Genomic DNA, 19,747 nt, shown 5'->3' with positions numbered 1-19,747 from the left:
AGCCTGCCTGTTTATGTATGTGGTGAGAGCGGTGTGGCAAAAGGATCACTTTGCAGGACAATCAAAAGGCAGAGGAGTGTGGACCTCATTACCATGTCGGATAAAACAGTGAGATTGGGAGATCCCTGAGGTGTGAAAGCATCTCATCCCTAATCCTGAGAGAGGGAGAGATTCAGGAAGCAGCTTTTTAAATGTTAATAATTTAGTATCATTTTTCACTGAAATCCCTAAAAAGTTTTGGTGTCTCTGAAACTTTGCCTCCAGCTAACTGTTGTAATACTGTTGAAAAACCTATTGAGTTTAAATGTATTATTATTGGTTTACCGTTTACCACATTTTGGTTAAGAGTTCGATGAAAGAAAAGTGAACTATTTCCCATATTCTCATTTGTTTACATGTTTACAATATATATTTCTTACTTTGTCGCTGTAGCCAGTAGTTTAATTACAAATGTACTGCTACTAATCCACTGCTACATCTACCCAGACGTTTTGTCCTCTATAAATGAATTTGGTATCTGCAGAAAGAAATTATCAATTTCCCATTTTGAACAAAAGTGAAAGTTTCATAATGTAACTATACCATCCTATATAAAACTATACTATGCTTATAATTTATTCAGTTTTCTTAATTTGGTAATACAAATTATCCACCAAAAACTAGTGTTGGTCGCAAGAATCACACACACACACACACACACACACACACACAATCCCAAACACACACAAGCACACACACACATACAGACACACACAAATTACCGAGTATAATCAGAAAGAGAAAGTAAAATATGCTTATATCCTTGTATGATCTAAGTCGGGATAACGAGTCACTAGTAAGTGTGCGTGCCGTGCAGCTTGCCCAGTGCCCACACACTTCCACTCACACACACGCCCTCTTACAAAAACACATGTCTGTTGTACACAACCCCCACGGGTGGGATGGCGGCGATCCAAATGAGCCCAAGAGAAAAGTGCTGATGAACAGGGCGTGACACCTTAATTACTGCAGTAGAAGTGTAACAAAATGTACTCCCAAAGACCAATATGCATTTATTAAAGAAAGCCTTAGCTCTCCAACCTAGTCATTAACTGTGAATAACCTAAAGGGCTATAACTTAATTAGTGTTAGACACATTATAAGACTTGGTGCTTTGATTTATGGTGACGATGCATTTCACAATATATTCTACACCCCACATTACTTTTTGGGTGTTTTTTTGTCAAAGTTAGTGCGGGGGAATTAGCATATCAATGTAAGAGTCGTTTATAACCTTACCTTCGTTATCTTTCGCTCTCACCCCATTCTCTCTCTCCCGCCTACCTTTTCCCCCTCTCTCTCTCTCTCTCTCTCTCTCTCTCTCTCTCTCTCCTCTCTCTCTCTCTCTCTCTCTCTCTCTCTCTCTCTCTCTCTCTCTCTCTCTCTCACATTGTTTTTGCAGTTTTAAGGCAGTCTTGGATACAGGAAGAACTACTTGGGTCCTAAGATTTTCCGATGACAGTTTCAGGTCAAAGGTGGTAATCATCTAGTTCCGTGTAGCCTAAGAGAACTAACAGTTTTTTAACCGCTACTCCAAATTATAGGCAGCATCACAGTAATGTAATGTTTAAGATTCCAACCATCAACAAATCAATATAGGAAGCAAAAGGATATAATGGAATAAAATAAACTGGATTTATTTGTTTTTATTAGCGGTTTACTTTTTTTTATCAGCGTGACAAGACGACCGTCATAATATCCATTGTTTGGGATCTTAATCATGGGATATTGCCCAATATCCCGAGATAGAGTACCAATCAAATTGCGCCATCTTAGGAGGTTCACGTGTAGAATATAGTAAGATCAGATATACAAAATCCTACAAAATGATCAGACCACATTAGTCAATCCAGAACAACTATGCATAGACATGAAAACCTGTTCAATTAAAAATAATTTGAATCAATTTGATCTGATTTAACTCATCTTGCTCTAGTGTAAAGATTTAATATTATAGGAAAAGCAACACAACCCTGTGATTATATATTGATAACACTCTCAATCATACCCAAATTTAGTCAACCAGAGATTCACAGCAGCAAACGTCAACCTAACATAAACATACATGTTTAAGGGAGCCACGTCATTGCTGACCTGTAATGGTCAGATGATTTAAACAACACAACAATGAACAAAAAAATTAAGTAGAGATTGTTTTTATTTTTTTTATTTTAAATCAAATACTAAAACATGCATTTAGGCCAGAATAAACACAACCAGACTACAGCAGCCTATATAATACATATATTTCAATTAAAAAAGTAGTGGTAGCACAGAGACTGATCTTGGAGATACGTCGGGCATGAGGAAGACCTTGTAGCCTCCTGAATTGTGAAACCCTTCAACGGACCCAGAAACCAGGTGTCCACTCAAGTGTGTGTGTGTGTGTGTGTGTGTGTGTGTGTGTGTGTGTGTGTGTGTGTGTGTGTGTGTGTGTGTGTGCGTGTGTGTGTGTGTGTGTGTGTGTGTGTGTGTGTGTGCCAATGTGTGTGTGTGTGCATCAGTGTGTGTGTGTGTGTGTGTAGACCTGCATGTGGGTTTGCACGTGCCTGTGTGTTTTAACTTGTGTGTGTGTGTGGGGGCGAACAATCAGATGTCAGGCCTGTTCCTAGGCACTACTTGTACCGTGAAGGAGCTCCATCATCACCTCACTCCTCCCACTGCTCCTTGTTCCCCCCTGCTTTCTCTCTCTCTATCTCTCAGTCTCCCTCGGTTACTCTTCCTTTCCCTTTTATTGTCCTCTCCTTTCATCCCCCCCCCCACGACCTCAAAGGTCTTTTGACCACCTAGAGTGACTGACAACCGTGAGAGCAACTTCCTCTGGATTCCTTGATTCAACACCATTGCTGCTTCTACCACTGCGTTTACGTTCAAAACCTTTTAATAATAATGATAGTGCAATCTGTTGTTGTGGCTCTATCCCATACAGCGATATGCAACAAAAAAGCATTGCAAAACATTACGAAACCCCCATTACCAAAGTAATACAAAATGATAACTATACATTTAAAACGGGTTCTTTATTAAAATAGATTGTATCGGTCTCAGGAATTCTCAAAGTCCAAGCCGGATCCAGTTCATACCTCCTGTGAAGTATAACGTCCCTCCTTTTAATAAATTGTTCTATTGATAAATCCATTTTTAGTGCCGTTGAACATACAGTGTACCGGTATATTCACTGCGTCCCTGTATATAGATTAATGTGGGTTTAATGTTGCGGATATCCCTATCGTTGTCATCATTGTCATGCAGGTTGTGGTTGCTGCTGAGTCCAGGCTTTAACTTTAGACCCAAAGTGCAAAAAAACTCAGAAAGGGCGAGAATAGAGTGATATGCTGTTAACCGGACAGCGTTAAGGCTACGTCGAAGCGTAGATTTACATCGATGAAAAATCGATGATTGTTTATTCACATCCTCTGAAGAAAAGCACTCTTTCCCTCAATGCTTAGCTTGTCGTCAGGGAGGAATGTCTACCAGAGGGCTAAGGAAGGCATACAAAACACCTGTAGCATTTCACCCTCAAACTATTCTGCCTTCTTCTTCAGGGGGAGAACATGCTAGAGGCACCTGCTACGGTAAGCCCAACAAAGTGCGTACCTCATAGCTAATGTGCTGACATTATTCACTTAGCTTATGGCTATAAGTGTAGCTATTACTTATAGCTAATGACTGACATCATCAATCCCCCGTATCTCCTTATTTTTCTCGAGAAAATACACCAAAAACATCACTGAGATGGGCACTCAATTGTGTTTCTCATCATCGCAGAAGATCCAAGACATTCATAACTTAACGCCTAAACCAACCTGATACATCTCTTACATAGTTAGTTATATTTCTCATGGCATCACCTTACGTAACAAACGACAAAAATATTTCTTCCATATAATCTCATCATATTGTGTTTTGCATAGACTCATTTGAAGCAATCCTATCGTTTTGGGATGCTCATTTATAAGCGGTCTTAACTGCATTAGCGGAAAGAAGAATTGAAATGAATTCTTTGGTGTGAGTGAGTGCGTGTGTGTCTATAGGTTCAGGGTTAGGGTTAAGGTTAGTTAAGGTTAGGGTGAGGGTAAGGGTTAGGGTTACGGTTAGGTTAGGGTCTATGGACTATTTGTTTGTCCACACACATAGTCTTAGCAAAGTCACATTTGTGAGTTGGTGTGGGGACCAATTCTCTCCCCCCCTAAGCACCTGCTGTCACTTTGTTAGGCCTAGACTTGCGAGAGGCTCCACCAGTCTATGAGGAAAGGACGCCCCCCCCGGCCCCCTTTTCTAACTGGGGCTGCCACTCCCAGAAACCACATAGTCATCACCACCCCCCCAACCCTAAGTCATGGGGAGGACAGGTGAGGAGTTGGGGGTGATTAGGAGGGAGGGGATGGGGGGGGGGGGGGAGAAGGAGCAGAAACTGGTTTTAGACAACAAGCCATGGCAGCCGAATAGGCGACCATGGGGCAGTGAGAGGGGGAGGGAGACAATAAAATAAAAAGGAGAATCTCACAGTTCTTCACGGGGTTCACACGTTGTGCCACAAACATGTTAAAAAGGTGTACACGTCTCTAAGCACATGTCCTGTGGTAGCTGCAGGCTTAGTCCTTTGTGAAATTATTAATGAAATTATTATTATTATTATTATTATTATTATTATTATTGAATCATTTGTTCGCGTACAGGAGCCTTAGACACATAGCAAGTGTGCTCTAGATAGTGGAGAAGGCTTCCGTTCAGTTTGCACTCAGGTCCTCTTTGTATTTGTGCATGAAGTCATTTCTGAGAGATGCAATCACTTTGTTTCAGTGTTGAGTTTGGCAGTCTGGCGATATGTGTGCGGTTGTTTTGTTTGTGGTCCACAGTGAAGCATACCGCTGAGAAGCACAGTGAGATAAAGCTGAACAATGAGAGATGGGTGTTATGAGGACGTGTGCCACCCACACACACACACACACACACACACACACACACACACAAACACACACACACACACACACACACTGAGCAGGAACGCCCCCACACACACCCACACAAAACAGCAGACACACAAACATGTTTCCCCCTAAGCACACACACGTACACACACACACACACACGCCAGGAAGAACGAGGTGATAATCCTGTGTGTCACACAAGTTTCCCATTGAGTGCTCTCACATAACTCTAAAACTAGTCCACTGAATTCTATCATATCACACTTCTTAATAAAAAAATGCAGTGAACTACCGCCGAGAAGACAAATGGGTAATTGTGAGGATTTACTTTAACAGGGCTTTAATTCCTAGCTCTTATAGATTAAGAACATCTTACGTTGAGGCCAGGGTGTAATATCAGGTGTGATTTGTAAGACATGCTTCAGTGGTCGATAAATACAAACTGACTTGATTCAACGGCTGAGCCACTAGCCCACGCACCATAATCTGCTGGATCCGGGGCTAAGCCCACTAAGTGCAATGCAGACTAAGAACAGATGCATGCGCAACTAATGCATACACATGTGCACTTCGCACAGGGGTTAAGAAAGGTAGCTTGTATGAAAGGGAGAGAGAGAGATTTAAAGAGAGAGAGAGCGAGAGAGAGAGAGAGAGAACATTTGTTTTGCTGCTAATAATGTCATCGGGGAAAAGGTAGAAATTCCATTAGGGTTGGGAGCTTCAGTAAATTTGATTTAATGAAATTACTGAATCATGCCAGAAAGTTGTACAATCGTTCATATTTAGTCACACATGTGATAAGAGAAAACCAGACAGATGCAAGGTTATTATGTTGTATGTTGTCTAATTAGCTTTTACACACACACAAGCACTCAATTAAACCTCTCACACATACACACACACACACACACACACACGGGGGGAGCGACACACACATACACACCCACCTTAAGTGAGGACAAATTTAAAGCTCATTTACATATCAGGTTTCATGCCCTGAGAGAAAAAAACTGAAGACGTATTTATTGTTTAGCCCTAGGGCTGTCTTATCTGCAACAGCTTGAAACCAGGAACTGAAGTCAGCTCCTACTCTGATGAATTGAACTGCATTTTTTTTTTGATTACGAGGATATTTCTGGCCATAGATTACAGTTTACTTGATAAAAAAAAACAGGAATTGCAAACGTTCTTTTCCTGGGATAAAAAACAATCCATGTCAAAGTTCTCACAAACATTAGTTCAAGTAAAAGATCTGACAGCAGAAAATTCCGTCCACCCCCTACCCTCGAGCTTTGCTGGCCCTTTTGGAAGAATGCTACCTAACAATCACTCTCAAATAGCCTCCAGAGAGCAATACTGTATGCAAAACACACATATTCATTCTTGATCTTTATTTGTATGTGTGTATGTTTGTGTGTGTGTGTGTGTGTGTGTGTGTGTGTGTGTGTGTGTGTGTGTGTGTGTGTGTGTGTGTGTGTGTGTGTGTGTGTGTGTGTGTGTGCGTGTGTGTGTTTGTGTAAATCACAAAAGGTTACATTGGTAGAGACAGTAGGAGAGACAGACGCATCTGTGGTTGTGGGGGGGGGTCAAAAGTCAAGTGGAAACTAAAGGCGATGAGGGCCGGACTTGTTGGGTCTGGTCTATACTTATATTCCCTGTCATCTTCATCAACATCATTGTTTTGCGGTTGCAGCGATAAATATCGGAACCCTTCTTTGGGATCAGCTTCTTTTCCCAACACTTTTCCTCCTCTTTTCATCCACCACCCTACCCCACCAAACACACACACAGACTCATAGACCTTTCCAGCCCCCTTTTCTCTCAATGGATGAGTGGGGCCATTCCCGTGGGATAGTGGAGGAGGACAGCTTTCCAGGGGCTGTTACATCATCATCCCGGAGAAAGGTGGGAACTGAGAACATGCCCGGACCACCTTCACCAGGAGTTCAGTATCGAGCCCTCTTGAGTGGAGAGAGAGAGAGAGACAGACGGAGAGAGAGAGCGAGAGAGAGAGAGCGAGAGTGAGAGAGAGAGAGAAGAGAGAAAAGAGAGAGAAGAGAGAGAAGAGAGGGAGAGAGAGACAGAAGGAGAGAGAGAGCAAGAGAGAGAGGGAGAGGGAGAGAGAGAGAGAGTGAGAGAGAGAGAGAGAGAGAGAGAGAGAGAGAGAGAGTGAAGAGAGAGAGAGAGAGTGAGAGAGAGAGAGAGAGAGAGTGAAGAGAGAGAGAGAGTGAGAGAGAGATTCGGCTTGATGGCTCAGGAACACAGGTGTACTGTTGTTGTGTAGACACGCACCCACATAGACACACGCACAACACACACCCACACACACACACAGACACACACACACACACACACAGCTCCTATCATTGTCTTTATCGTGCATCTTGTCACTTCTCAGTGTTTTTTTCCCCCCTGTGTTGTGAGAGAGAACACCAGATATGTTCGAGGTTAAGATCAACACACCTTGGCACCCTTACAGATAGATAGATAAATGAATATTTAATTACATTTCCGCCCAACCACCCCCCTCCTTCACCGATCTCTCTCTCACCCATTTCCTCTCACTCGTCCTTTCCACCCAGTTTCGCTCTACGTGTCCGGGCTCGTCGAGAGTTGGCGGAACCACGCGCTCCTATTCTCTTCAGCCTCCTGAAGGAACCACAACGCACCCAGGTACTCCGTCGTGGGGCGGGTCCACGCTACACCGAGACTGAAGAGAACACAGGGGATTGACGTACTGAGGCACGAACCGTGACCACAAGTCCTGCTGATCCTGGGCGCCAGGCCGTGACACGACTCATTCAATTTCTTTATGAATAACATTGCATTGCTTTTAGTTATTTGCCCAGAGCTTTTTAATCCAAAATGACTCACGTGGCAGGGTGGGAGCCAATTAAAGCATATCCAACATAATAAGTAGCAATCTTTCTGCAGATTTGCTCTCTGATTATTTTGGCTCATAACATGGTATTTGAATAAATCAACAGAGGTTGAAAAAATAATGAAGGTGGTTGATGGCAAGTTACAGAGCGATTTACATAGAAAACTAAAATGTAGAGTGGTGGCCCTGTCTAGCCCTATAGTAGGGCAGGATATGTTCACAGCCAGGATTAGGGGTTATATTGCCACTGCGGGCTATCCATGCCGAGAATGTATGCACTCGCACATGTAATGTAAGAATGATGTTATCATTTTTATATATGTAGACATATATCTATACATCTATCTTTATTTTTATATTCTATAACTATATATGTATAGATAGCAAATGTATACACAGAAATGTTGTGTATTTATTCATTTTGTTTAGTGTGGTTGAGAGACATGTTGCGGAGAGGGTGCCAACCAGGAAGAGAAATTCACCTGCTAGCGCGTGAATCACAGCCTCGCTGGAACAATTCACCTGCCGCTAGAGAGGGAGGGAGGGAGGAGGCGAGGGGAGAAGGAGAGGAGGAGACGACAGACTCTATAGGCGCGGGTGAGAGGGAGAGAGGGACATGCCTTAAAGACAAATGTGGCCTGTCAAAGGCTCAAAAGAAGCACAAGACTGTGGTGTGAATTGAGTCCTGGACTTTATGGGAGGGAGGGGGTGGGAACGGGGGTAGGACGGGGCTGGGGGTGAGGGAACAGGGAGGAGGGAGGAGGAGGTGGATGGAAGTTGTCTCTTGCAACAAGTCTAACCTGAATCTTAAGCTTACAAGGTGGCGTGATTACTGAGTGCTAAAATATGAAAGAACAACCAAAGACAAGGAGAAGGAGAAGAAAAAAAAGGAAAATTAAAAAGGCTTTGTTCTCCAAGCCCTTCTCTCTTCTTCCTCCTCTGGTTTCAGATGAGGGCTGATTCTCTCTCTCTTGCCCCTGAAGGAAGAGCTGCATTTGAGGGTGACAGACAGACAGACAGACAGACAGACAGGCAGACAGGCAGACTGGATGAAGTTGTCTTCACTCATCTGCGACCGAGGTCATGCCCGCCCACCAGACAGACACAGAGCTTGAAGGCTGTGTTCATGAAATACACAATTCATACACACACACACACACACACACACACACACACACACACACACACACACACACACACACACACACACACACACGTTAACACCTACACTAACCGCATGCACATTAATGCACACATTCTCTTCCACACACAATTACAAGGGTGAATTGACATACACACATGCACACAAACCCATACACACACACACACACACACACAAAAAACACACACATGTACAAGTGTGAACAGACACACACACACAAACAGAAATAAACCCACTAACACAGACCACCTCTCATAGATACTTGTAGCTGTCACACACAAACACCAACTATCAGCCATCACACCTGCAGAACGTTGCAACCTGGGTACACCCATTCACCTTAGCATATTATTAAATACCTTACACACAATAAATGTAACCATGCAACACACACAATCATATTGAAAACATGCACACCCACACACACACACACACATTTGATTTCTTCTACAAGGTGCAAAGTAGAGAATTATACCACAGAAAGGCCAAAGCATATGCCATGCAAATAAAGACACTTATATTCCCCTATATCATTTAGACAGTTGGTGTGTGTAATCTAGCCAGCATGCCAGGGTCAATAGTTGAGACTGAGTTAATTTACTTTTCTTGTTTCTGGTAACGAGAGAGCACTCTCATAACAATGCCTCTTGATTTCAGGAACACATCACGAAATATAATGCTGTGATTTACATTGACATGGTCGATTGGAGATGAGATAAAACATATTATATATTAGAAAAATTCAACAATAAAAGGTTTGAGTTTGAGTTTACATCCAATTGTTCAGACCTACAGCATATGGATAATCTGTTAGATATACAATAAATAACCGCTAGATCTTTTTCCGTCTTAGGCTTGCTTAAGTCAAAGACGTCATTGCCTATTCACCGACAACAATCTCAAATTATGATAAATGTTTCACAATTATCTCTCCAGATTAAATTGTCAGGTAAATCGACATTGCTCAAAGCGATATACATTATAAAGGTTGTAAGTGTGCTATAATGAGAGTTTCAGTGGATTGCAGTAATTGAGCTCTGGTAGGTGCAGGTGCTTTTCATACACGAGGCAGACTCAAAGTGCTTCACATAGAAAAACCATTGTGATACAATAAAATTAATTGATAAAAATAAAATAGGTTAGTAAAAGAAAACATGGGCAAAGTTAAAAAAGGCAATGCTTAACTTTGCCCCATAAGATTTAGCAGGAAGCTAAAGCAAACATACAATAAAATGAAGTAATATTGTGAAAGTGTGTAACGTATAACAATATCAATATTCTGTGGTCAAATGTCTTCTTTTATTCAGTAGGCCTACTGCCAATAAAGCTGCTACTAAAACAGAAATCAGATATCAGAATTCCCATTTGTTGAAAAATAACCCGAAAACATTCTTTATAATATGGTCATTGTAACACATTGTCAAAGGCGATTAGGAGTGTTCACCAGAGACAAGTTTGGACAGGCCTACCGAATATCATGTTAAGATAACCCTGCACACAGAGTTTTTGTCTTTCTCCGAGACAAGAGAGCACTGACTTCCTGTTGCATGGTACCTTGCTTAGGTGAAATGAATAACGTACGTGCATTCTTCAGTCATTACAATCTCATCTGACGGATTTGCTGGTTGGTTTGGTTTTCTAAAACCGGCTTGCCAGATATTAAGTACACTGTGGCACTTGCTACCAACGTTCAAACATTCCAATGAGGAGAGTGGCTTGCACCCACGCAAAATAAATGACAGCCATAGCCTAACGGGCAAGATGGAGGTGCATCGCAAGGAGAGTGGTGACAAAGCGTGTGGCTCTGCAGATTGTGTTAGTTTTGTCCTACTGGTTAGAAAGCAGCTAGTGAGGTACATCAATATTCATTCTGATCAAGTTATTTGTGGCCTTTTATTTGAGGCCAAATGTGTCACAGTGCAAAGGACATGAGGCTATAGCATATGGGTAGACAATTTCACCACAGTTCACTCTCTTGTGTTTTTTGTTGCTGCTGATATGGAAAAGTATGTATTTTTTTCCAGTTGAAAGTTAGGTGAGATGACCAGATTGTTCAAACTGTTTATCAATCATTCTAGTCACTTATCTGACTAATCTTACCTTCATATACAGGCTCGCACACACAGACACACACACACACACACACACACGCACGCACGCACGCACACACACACACACACACACACACACACACACACACACACACACGCACACACACACACACACACACACACACACATACACACACACACACACACACACGTACACGCACACACAGAGACCAAACACAAACACACAAAACAAACCCACATCAAGCCAAATGCAATCACAGGTGGCGGCAAACAGGTCCGTCTACATTGCAGGATGACCTGAAGGGAGGGGATGTGTAGTGACCATGCAGACTGAATCACCCGGGGGGCACTGGTGCCTTTAGCCCCGTCCAGACCAGCCAACCTGCAGAAATGTTTGGTCCACTTTTTGTTTTTATTACTATCACAAGGATGAATAAATGAATGATATTATGTGGACTTTTTAAAGAGTTTGTGTGCTTTTTCTTTGTCGCTATTGGTACAACACATTTGACTTTACATTAATACTGACTTATTTTTTAGTCTTCTGATTTGAGATTGCATAGTCTCAGAAATGTATGTTAGGTAGGTTTTCAGAAGATATATTAAAACGCCTTAAATCCTACTCCAGGCCGCTTGGGGAGAAGCACCATCTATTTACAGCACATATTTACCTCTTCACTGGTCCCTGACCTGCAATCAGTGTCTGTGTGATAAACATCTAGCGTCCATAATGACACAGCTCATTCCAACACCTCATGTCACAAGTCACTTTGAAAAAAGTGTTTGAAGCATAGTAAAAAATAGTTGCTGTTACAATGCTGCCCTTAAGGAGACAAATCAAAAATAGGCTTATCAACAACAACAAAAATCTTAACAAGCTTTTATGAAGTGATTCAATGGGAACAATTGATTTCATAAGGTTTTAATGTTTTATTTCAATTTATTCATCAATGTTCCATCATCTAACTAACCTGTCCAATATGTCAGTTGCCTTACTGTCTGCATAATGTCTAATCCAGAAACTATACTGCACTATTACTGGTGTGGTGTGGAGTTGGGGACACAGGTGGAATTGTGGACACATGCAAACATGCGCTGTGGAATTGAGACCAAACAGCCAAATATAAAAGTGACGTAGTCTGCAAAATGTAGGCCTAGAATGCTAATTAAGGGTAATGTATTGATAGTAATCCATGCAATCAGGAAATTACATTATCATGAATTGTAAACTAAATAAGTAAAACAGGAGGAGGTCTATATTGATTTTTTGAATTCCGTCCAATGCCTTTCCTTAAAGGTTATTAATCTTTATCCAAGGTGAATAATCTTTTTTTTATAAACGCTAGGGAGAGCACGTTTTCCTTCTTATGCACCTGTCGTTTCTTCGCTGTAAAGTCTCCGCTCATCCACGACACTGTTGTAATGTTGTAGCTTGACTCCCTCTATTGGCGGAAAGATAGACTGAACAACTGTGAATGTTATTTATTTTTAAGAAAATATAGTCTTGGTTTCTAAAAGTATTATCAACAAATTTAGTCTTATCCTAAAAATACAAAAGAGGATATTTTGTACGACCAATTCGTTTGGTGTGTGAAACAACAACTTATCAATGTTTAAATGATTGTCAGGACAATTAACCAGGGTCCCACCCCAAGCTGGCATTTATGACTTACTCTCACGACTCGCTACGGAAAAAGTGACTCAGCGACGACACATATCCAGTGATTTGTATCACAATAGAATTGCATTCGCCCTAATTTTTTACTTGATTCAGTAGCATTTTAATTATAACATGTGGGAGAGAGAGGATTTTTCCACAGTAACGCCCAGCTATAATTATATAGATGTCACGGGAAATAAGGTGATGTTCTGTAGGCACATGGATGTATTTTTATAATAACAACGGCAATGCAAACATAGATTGTAAAAAAATACAACAACTTAATTACTGCTGTTTTAACCGTTACGTTTTAAAAAAAATGGCCATTGCTTACTTGCAGGGAAATTACAATATGATAATTCCACAGTTTATTAAGAATCGTCATGGTGTGGATAGTAAATGTTTGGTTTATTGTAAAGCCCCACATGAGGAGGATGATGATGATGATGATGATGATGATGATGATGATGATGATGATGATGATGATGTTTATTTTCGTGTCATGCCACACAAGTGGCCCATCCCACAGGATTACAAGACACCGATATAACTATATCGGCTATACAAAGATTGTAGTACATACACAATCACAATACACAATACAATACAATACTTCCCGCAACGGAAAAACACACTAAAAATAAATTGACAAATTCCTCTTAGCCCACGCCTTTTCAATAAAGTACAGCTGGAAGGCGTGGCCTGAAGCCATATCCGGAAATACAGTGGCCCGAAGATGGCGATCATCGTAGTGAAGTAATCGACAGGTCGAAACCATTGAAACTCGAAGAAAAGGCTGAGCAACACAATGGGGGATGGTCAATTGGAATGCTTGATTACCATTAACAACTAGAGATTATCCTCTTTACGTCAAAATTATGGAAGATCTGGCGTACAGACGAGATATTATGAAGTCTTATACGGTAAGCATCAAATGATGACCTACCTAAGCAAGGCTCTTTGTTTTGACAGCAATCAAATGTAGTTACCCAGGAGCACGAGACGATCATTCACTCTCTGTAACACCGTTAATCAATTTTTTGTAGTCGCTAAATGTTTCACAGCTTGTTATAGTCTGCAAAGCTCTTAACCTTGACCAAACGTATAATTGATACCATAACTATGTCAATGTTTCATTCAGTGAATCTCCTTTGTTTTCTCCTCAGGACAATCTCATCGGGACATTGCTTGCTATTTTTGGGAATGTTCTAGTCAGCATTTCATTATGTGTTCAGGTATGTCGCCCAGTATGTAGGGGACAGGGAAAGTGGTGTTGGTATATGCAAAATCTTGAGTCAATGTTTGTGTATACGATATGTCACAGAGGTCTAGTGCAATGAATAACAAGCCAACACACGGCTTATTGACCATGTGATAGCCGTTATTTTTCTTTCCGTAACCTTAATACCACCCCAGTGTTTACATTTAAGGTCATCATGGTTTTTTAGGTTTATTTGACTTGTGTGTTATTTCTGTTGACAGAAATACAGCCACCTGACGCTGGCTGGAAACAAGGACCCACGCGCCTTCTATCGTACCAAAACCTGGTGGTGTGGTTTGATCCTGACCTGCTTAGGAGAAGGGGCCAACTTTTTCTCATATGCCTTTGCCCCAATCTCTCTGGTGGCACCTCTCAATGGCGTGTCTGTCTTAAGTAAATGTTTTTCAGGATTTTTATTTTTTATTTTTTAATTCATATCCCCATTGGAGTTGAAGGTTCAACAGCTGATTTCACCTTTTTCTTTCTTTCAGCAAGCTCTATTTTAGGTCTCATATTTTTGAGAGAAAAGTCAAAGCCAAAGGAGTTTTTCAGTAAGTCTGCATAACTCTCACGTGTTTAAAGGAAAACTGACACAATTGTAGTATTTACACCCAGGCCTGCCTTAACCTGCCATTGGGCCCTGGGGCTGAGCGGTTTCGTAGGCCCCCTGAGAGGGGGTCTTACAATGAAAATGTTTAAATGCCATGTCAGTGACCCTCTCTGAGCCACATAACATCACAATATTTATATTAGTAGATTATAGATGACCAAATAATTGAAGGATAGACAAGGTGATTATAAAACCATGTTCAATGAAATTTTGATTGAACTCCATTTTACCAAAAGAAAACATGATCCGGTCTGCAGAAACACAAACACGCCTAATAACAGCATATTAACAAGTAAGAGGCCTCTTTGGCCTCGGCAGGCCTTGGGAATCCATCACACACACACACACACACACACACACACACACACACACACACACACACACACACACACACACACACACACACACACACACACACACACACACACAGGGCCTATCATGAGCCAGTATAAAATATATATATATATTATACTGGCTCATGATAGGCCTCACGATCGGCGTAGGCCCAAAACAATGTGATTTTTTGTTTTGGGCCTACAGAGTTCAGAGGCCTATCATGAGCTGCAGTATTTAATATATATAATATATATATTAAATATAGGCCCCTGATCGTTGTAGGCTTCAGCCCAGGTAAGCCTGTGCATGAATCGATTTGAATCACAAGCCAAAACATTCCTCTAGAATGTGATAGGCTGTTGTGTCCTGGTGCCCACGTGGATCACTGGTCAATTGGGCTAATAAGAAGCCAAAAAAATTCATACCAAGCGATGGACAGAAAACAATGTGACTTTTATTAGTGTTTTCTTGCCTCATGATAGGCCCCCTTTGTAGGCCCCAAGAAATCACATTTTTTTGGGCCTATGCTGATCAGGGGGCTTATCATGAGCCAGTATATTAAGAAAACAAAAAACAAAACAAAACAAAAATTATACTGCAGCTCATGATAGGCCCCTGATCGTCGTAGGACCTGGGGCTTCAGCCCAGGTAAGCCCATGCATTATGGTGGCCTTGTTTACACCAACAAATGATGTCATGTTGTATATGAGATATCAATGCTGGATAGTTAATGTGTCACTGACTTGTAAAATGTATTTCCTTCCTACCTTGTTTCTTTAGTAATAAGGCAGTGAGTTCTTTTGGATTAACAGATTTTTTAAATAAGGAAGTGGGTTGGCATTTGCTTGTGTTAACTGATTTTATTAGTTAATACAAGCAAATTTTGTTAGATATTTTATCCATTTTTATATGTCAATGAGTTGTAAATTGACTTGGATTTTGTATTAATTTCCTGCATTATTGATTATGTGGGTTAGCATCTGCTTGTATTTAGCAGAGTTTTCAACTACAATATATCTAATGTGATGTTCTCTTCACATAATGCATAAAACACACACATCTCGTCTGTTTATCACAGGACGGTTTGGGCTCTCATTCCTTGGCTGTATCATCACCATCGGCGGGACGTACCTCTTTCTGACGTTTGGACCAAACTCTCATGAGAAACTTCAAGCGGAGAACATTGTGAAGCACATCGTGGGATGGCCTGTGCTCTTGTATCTGGTGAGGTCATTTGAAGTAATCGCCAGTCGACTGTTTCTGTTGCATTCATGATCGTTCAACTCAAGCTATGAACCTATCCTGTGAGATGAGTTATGAGACTAACTATGAGATGAGTTATGAGACAAACTATGAGATTATCCTGCTTATTAAACGTCGACTTACTAAAGAAATCAATAATGTGACGCAAAATATAATAACAAATGACAATCGATTTTTCTAAAGTTTTATTGCTTTTGCTTAAAATAAAGGAAATTGATTCTACAGTTGGAGTACTGCGTCGACAGCAACGGTCGGTTATTCATAATAATGGTCTCTTTAAAAAGAACAGACCTCAGAAAGCCATTATTTACTATTTTGAATTGGGCATTCAATGAAGCCATGTAATAAATATGAAAAAAGTAAAGTCATGTATCAAACCTATACTGTATACTTTAAGGCATTTATATATTTTTCATGCAGAAAAGTATGAGTAAATGCAATGTAGGAAATCTCAATGACCCTATACTGCTAATGAAAATCTCACACAACCCATTACAGGGTTTTGAGAGATGACTTCGTCGCCACTTTCCAGTAGATCAGGAGGGTTTTTCTCTGGTTGTAAGATAATTGACCATCCAATATTGATGTGTTTTTGTTTTTGATCGACAGCTCCTTGAGATCATCATGTTCTGCCTGCTGTTATACTTCTATCGACAGCGGAACGCTAACTACCTCACGGTGATTCTGCTGCTGGTCGCACTGCTGGGTAAACCTTCAGCATCTCACATACACACAAACAAAAACAAAACACACCTACAAAACAGGAAGACCCTCTATGGGATTACAGTCTAGACTGATGTTTATATCGACTGCGGCTTGAGGATGGAACAGAAAGAAGCTTGGTACTTAACAGTGTGTATTTGCATCCATTATTTATTTATAAGAATTCTTAAGACTACACTACATCACGTTACATACACTACAATGGCAGCACTCTGTGATACTAATAGTCTTGATAAAGTTACGTACAGTCAACAAATAATTTATAATTATTCTTCTAATAATACATATTGTTGAGGAAATTTATTTTCTTTTTTTACAGTAAATAAATGTGAATATAATACACCATGTCACATCCTTTCGAGAAAATTAGATATAAAAGTCCATTCACTTTTGATGGGTTGTTGACCATTTGTCGAGAATTTGTCTCCAGATTTTTTAGTTTCCTCCAGAAGACATTTTCTTCATACTACTTAATTTGTGCCTTCTCTTGTGTGTGCTCCTTCTCAAGCTTTCTTCCTTTCCCCACTGGATTTTCGAAAAGCTTTAGCGCTCCATTTATAAGACTTCTCATCAGGGAGTGTCATTGAATATGTGCGGATTAAGCACTCCTTCAACACTGTAACTGATAATGGGTTACAATAAGACAAGCACTGTGACGACATGTGACTCAACATATGTTTTTGCGGTGGTAACGATTGTTTCTTTTCTGCTTTTTCCCGCAGGTTCAGTCACAGTGATCACTGTGAAGGCAGCGTCAGGCATGCTGGTCCTGACGTTTGAAGGCACCATGCAGCTCACCTACCCCATCTTCTATGTCATGTTTGTCTGCATGGTGGCCTCTGTGGCCTTTCAAGCCAGGTGAGTGGCTATTAAAGATCAACGTTGAGGTGCGAGGGAGAAGAGGAATGACCGCAATATGCATTGCATGTAGCAGAAATAAGAACATAGTTTGGCACAAAGGATGCGAGAATAAAAGACCACACTTACAGGAACTGGTTTCTTGGCAAGACTTTGACAAGTGCTTTTGACGATGCAGCATGCGTTTGTGCACTTATACTAATATTCCCTTCTCTGTCAACCTTTCTTCTTCTTCTTTCCATTTCATACTTAGATTTCTCTCTCAAGCTTGCCAGTTGTATGATTCCTCTATGATCGCCAGTATTAACTACATTCTGTCCACCTGCTTTGCATTGATAGCTGGTGAGTGGTATTGCACTTGCACTCTGCATGTCTTACTTATTTTTCCAAGTCCCAAAAGATAATCACTAATCACTCCATTCCCATGCCCTCCTCATTTATTCAGGGGCTACGTTTTATCTCGAGTTCAACTATGAAGACATTCTTCATGTCTGTATGTTCCTGTTAGGGTGAGTAATGTTAATATACATGCACTATATATATATATATATATATATATATATATATATATATATATATATATATATATATATATATATATACGACTGTAGTATGTTGAAATGTATCCATGACTAAATGTCTCATCTGTTTTATTATGGGATGTGTGCAGGTGCTCGGCTTGTTTCGTGGGTGTATTCTTCATCACGAAAAACAGAAAAAGACCAAAGAGCTTTGAACCGTATGTCACCATGGATATGGCAAAAGGTTTGCAGAAACTATTCACAACATATTATACGTTTGTAGAAAATGTAGGTATATATATTAACAGAGATGTGCGTGCGCGTGCGTGCACGTGTGTGTGTGTGTGTGTGTGCGTGAGCGTGCACGCAAAGTCCCTTCTCTCACACTTGAGGTGAATTTGAATAACAAGGTTTTCAATTTGAAACTTATCTCCTCGCCGGCCGTGTTTTCATATGAAAATGAATCGGGTCTTGCTTATCCACTGTTGTTTTTCACCTGGCCAGGTGTGCCAACTATCCACGACCAGGGCCTGGCCATCCAGCCCGACTACAATGGCTCCTTCTCTTATGGGGCTCTCGTAAACAATGACGGGGTGGTTCCTGCTACAGTACCTGTTCCACACAAGCATCCGTCACTGGCGTCGCCCTCACCACCAACCGCCAAGCCATCTAACCTTAAGATGGACTAGGGATGTGTGTTTGTTCCCTTCACCCTTAAGTACAATGTCAACAGAAGGACGGCGTGACACTTTCAATGAGAGGGGTGCCGTTTTCTTTTTACATCGCACAAGAAGAATGATAACGCCGCTGTGTCTTAAATTAAATAATTCCGTCGGTGTGTAGTGGTTAACCACCATGGTAGAGGTCTGTGTATTTATTTTTTTTAGCCATCGTTTTGTTTGCTTCAGACCAATACCTGAATGATTTGGCTCCTATTTGTGTCCAGCTGTTCACTGCAAAGACAAACAAGAGAAGTAATCAAAGATTCCACCCTGGATTGACTCAATCAATCCTGCTATTGTTTCTATCTCTGAATCAATTCGGCCTGTGTCAAGTTCCGCCCTCTTGGGATGTTATGGAGAGGTCGTTTGTTATGTTATGGGTGGAGAAGAATGACTGGAGGCGTTTGGTTTGAAGCAGTGTTTGGTATTCTAAATCATTTGAGTGGTACCCGGAGTGAAAAACAACTTCCACACACTACGAAACCCTAATGTGCCTTTTTTCTAATATAGGTCTACTGCCCATTTATGACTAAGCCATGTAACACATGATTCATAAATTCGTGCTTGCATCTGTTTCTTACCTCCTCATTAAGTTATTCATTTTAGATAGGTCTGTATGTATGCCCTATTTTCCTGCACTCGGAAAATAATAATGTTATTAACTCAGGTGAATTCATCTCATAATAAAAAAATCGGTTAAATGTTTAA

General features: G+C 40.9%; 1 protein-coding gene across 1 annotated transcript; it reads left to right on the top strand.

The window, feature by feature from the left end:
* The first annotated feature begins 13,480 nt into the window (after window positions 1–13,480).
* On the top strand, window positions 13,481–19,747 carry nipal3 (NIPA like domain containing 3). Its single transcript, XM_079752343.1, has 11 exons — window positions 13,481–13,668; window positions 13,912–13,980; window positions 14,228–14,399; window positions 14,498–14,557; window positions 16,031–16,176; window positions 16,825–16,921; window positions 17,661–17,796; window positions 18,050–18,138; window positions 18,242–18,305; window positions 18,467–18,561; window positions 18,822–19,747. The coding sequence occupies exons 1-11, from the start codon at window positions 13,624–13,626 to the stop codon at window positions 19,004–19,006; spliced, it is 1,158 nt and encodes a 385-aa protein (XP_079608469.1). The 5' UTR covers window positions 13,481–13,623; the 3' UTR covers window positions 19,007–19,747.

Source organism: Pollachius pollachius (genome assembly GCF_949987615.1).
Source record: "Pollachius pollachius genome assembly, chromosome: 15".
NCBI lineage: Eukaryota > Metazoa > Chordata > Actinopteri > Gadiformes > Gadidae > Pollachius > Pollachius pollachius.
This window is presented reverse-complemented; position numbering and strand designations above follow the sequence as displayed.